Below are 3,516 nucleotides of genomic sequence, written 5' to 3'. Positions count from 1 at the left end.
ACAGCCAACGGTTTCTTTTCTACGCATCATTTTTTATATCCATGCTTCCATAAAAATACCTTCTTTTCTGTTCCACGGAAGAAAAAAGTTATGAGGCAGAGTAAATTATGACAATTTCATTTTTGATGGACAGTCCCTTTAAATGTTCCTTCTAGACCATTTTAAAATATCTACTGGTCATTTGGGATAATGTTTGGGAACTGGTGCTTTCAAGATCTTATTTATTTATTTATGTAATGTTTTAATATGATCTTTTATTCTTTTTGGAAATATTGCTAATATGTAAAAGGTTTCATCAGCCCAGGGCTGGTTTCCTGAGGAACTCTTCTTTGAGGAAGAAGGAGTGGGTTCACAAACCTTGGCTGAGTTTATTCATGAGTGTTGAGCTGTTTGTCCGTTTACAGTCTTTGGTGAGCGCCTGTCCTCGGTTCAATAATATAAACATGAATATGTTGACGAAGGAAAAGAAAATCAATATGGTATGTTTATAATATATCAAGTTTTCATTTTCAACTATTTTTTATTTTATTTCTTTTTTAACAGTTAGCAGTACTTCCAGTCTGAAATGAGGAAGTTTTGACAGTATCAGGGAATCGCTGCAGTCACTAGCTGGTCACGTGAATGTCATGTTACACAGTTTGTTCCTGTTGCAAACTCATTATTCAGCATGTTCAAGTCTTCCAGCATGTGTTTTTATATTGAATTGGATTAAAGTATGAAACGTTGACATATTGGGTATGGATGATTGGTTCTCTTAGGTTCAGAGAACCCATAATGTTTTGACTGAATACAAGTATCATATTTTTCGGTTTTATGTTTCTGTTTGTAAAAAGAAGGACTATTGACCATTACTAGAAGTGCTGTCTTTATACTGTGGATTTATTTAGATTAAATAAATCATTCCAGCAGAGCCTTGCATTTTTTATTTCCCTCGCCCTTTTAATATAATCAATCAAATCACTAATGAGTTTGGTTCATGGTAGTGTAGAAGGCTGGTCTGTCAGCTCTGTCTGCCCCCATTGTATCCCGTCATGAAATATACGGTCTCCCTCCATCTGTCACCTGGTTTATGAATTAGTGATGGTGGTAATAAGTGATGGGCAGGTGGTATGTGCTATCTCTGTCATTATTGCTGGGCTCATGTGCACATGCAATAATAATTCATAACTAAGTGGAGATCCCAATGACCCTCAACCTTTATGAACTGAAAAACCTCTGTAAACCAGCTGCAAAAAATTCATAACTAGAGTCTTTTTAAAAAGTTCATCGGCAGTTCCCTACATGAAATGTAAACCTTTGCTTAGTAGACTACTCTGTGTTTCATTTCCTCAAATTGTATAGTGGCTTATTATACCAGGTTAAAGACAGTAACCTTTGTTTTAATGACAAAGAAACAATGTTTGGATTGTTTTATTATTGAAGATCTCATTGCTTGATGCAGATGTCCAATTAAAACTGTATGTTAAAGGGCTTATTTGCATGCAAATCACAGTTAAACATTTACAATTAAAAACATTTTTGCCCAGTGTCATCGAACGCCTGTGAGCTTTGGCATATCTAGACGTACACTGCCATTCAAAATTTAGCAAGACATTTACTGTACATTGCAACAACAAAAAAACCCATTTAAAATAAATGCTGTTCTTTAAAATATATTCAAATAGAAAATATTTAAATATTTTATATTTTAATATTTCACAATTTGACTGTTTTGACTCTATTTTTTGATCAAATAAATGCAGCCTTGGTGAGCTCAAGAGACTTCTTTCAAAAGCATAAAACAAATCTTACTGACACCAAACTCATCTTAATATTTCTCCCCTGTAACATGACACACTTTTTTTGCGTCTCTCCTGCAGTAACCGGGTGAGCGTGGAGGGGGCGACGCATAAGCAGGTGGTGGATCTGATCAGGGCTGGAGAGAGGGAGCTGGTGTTGACCGTGCTCTCTGTGCCGGCACAGGAAGTGGACGGACTTGACGGCGGTGAGGAAAGCTCAGTGCAGCCCAATTGCGACTACAGCGACAAGCAGGCCGTCCCCATTTCAGTCCCCACATACAAACATGTGGAACAGCACTCAGAGAAGTTTGTGGTGAGTTGTGCAGAAAGAAAGAAAGCATTTGACTTTTTGGCTGTTGTTCAGTGCTTATAATCTGTCATCTTGCTCCTCCTGTCTTAGGTGTATAACGTGTACATGTCGGGCAGACAGCTGTGCTCGAAGCGTTACCGGGAGTTCGCAATACTTCATCAGAACCTGAAGAGAGAGTTTTCCAACTACAATTTCCCAAAGCTGCCAGGGAAATGGCCCTTCTCTCTGTCTGAACCACAGCTGGATGCTCGCAGGAGGGGGTTGGAGGAATACCTGGAGAGAGGTGAGACAGAGGACAGAGAGAGGAGGAAATAAAGTGTCAAATTAACCTCAGGCCTTCCTTTCTTATGTATTATTTTTTGATTACAATGACGAAAAAATGCAAGTGTTGAAAAAAATGCAGGTCTTGTTTGCAATGTGTCCTGGTTTCATTTATTTTCTTACTCCCACCTATAATTTCATCTTACTACCGCTAATAATTTTCCATTCTTTACTATATGTATGTTTAATAAAATGACATTTAAATGCCACTTTATTAAATGCATAAAAAAATTACATTGAAAACAAATTAAAACAAAAATCGATTTGGGTTTTAATAAAATAAATAAATAAATAAAAAATATATATAATTTTTTTTTTAAAAATTTTTCCTATTTTATTTTATTTACCAAAAATGTTTTTAATAGTTTTAGTTTAAGTTAACAACACTGGGTAAATACAAAAATGTTAATGGTTATAAAATAGTCTTCATTGTGTAATTTTTGGGGGGGTAAAATGTGACCTTGGTCTCTTAACTCTTTACTTTTTTTTTGTAACACATTAATTTATTTACAATGGAAGTGGTTTTGCATGCTTGTTCACAGAGTGTTATAGATGCATGAGCTATGAAATGCACTTCTCGATATAAATATATATCCTGCCTTTCTCTCTTGTCTATCGACATGTTTCAGTGTGCTCCGTGCGGGTCATAGGTGAGAGTGACATTATGCAAGAATTCCTGTCTGAATCAAATGAGGTAAATACAGTATGTGTTTGCAAACATTGTATGTAGATCTGTGTAAAAATAGTTTTGCTCAGCAGCACCGTTTCAACACGTGTCTTGTGTTAAAGAACCACAACGGCATAAATGATGTCGAGCTACGGATAGCGCTTCCTGATAAAACCACAGCCTCAGTGAGAGTCAGAAAGAATAGCACCACTGACCAGGTTTACCAGGTAAAATGTCATAGACTGTGTTGTCTGATAGCCAGACTGTGGTGTGTCTATTCAAATATCAACTCAAAGACCTCAACTGAAGCTCATCCTAGACATAAACAAGTATCGTTTTCCCCTCTTTTTCAGGCTCTTGTCGTGAAGGTTGGAATGGACAGCATCATGGCTAGTTACTTTGCTCTCTTTGAAGTTATTAACCACTCGTTTGGTGAGCGT

The 3,516-nt window shown here is 36.6% G+C and overlaps 1 protein-coding gene across 1 annotated transcript; it reads left to right on the top strand.

Moving 5' to 3' along the window:
* Positions 1–1,859: 1,859 nt before the first annotated feature.
* LOC107736804 (sorting nexin-27-like) lies at positions 1,860–3,508 on the top strand (the record flags this gene model as incomplete). The annotated part of the gene is made up of 5 exons (XM_016548152.1): positions 1,860–2,091; positions 2,179–2,371; positions 3,039–3,103; positions 3,199–3,303; positions 3,430–3,508. Coding segments are annotated over 5 exons (674 nt in total), but the record flags the coding sequence as incomplete, so codon positions are not given.
* Between the last annotated feature and the right edge of the window lie 8 nt (positions 3,509–3,516).

Source organism: Sinocyclocheilus rhinocerous, unplaced genomic scaffold (assembly GCF_001515625.1).
Source record: "Sinocyclocheilus rhinocerous isolate Xijiao unplaced genomic scaffold, SAMN03320098_v1.1 C36995241, whole genome shotgun sequence".
Lineage (NCBI taxonomy): Eukaryota > Metazoa > Chordata > Actinopteri > Cypriniformes > Cyprinidae > Sinocyclocheilus > Sinocyclocheilus rhinocerous.
The sequence above is the reverse complement of the archived record's forward strand: the minus strand, read 5'-3'. Positions and strand labels throughout refer to the sequence as shown.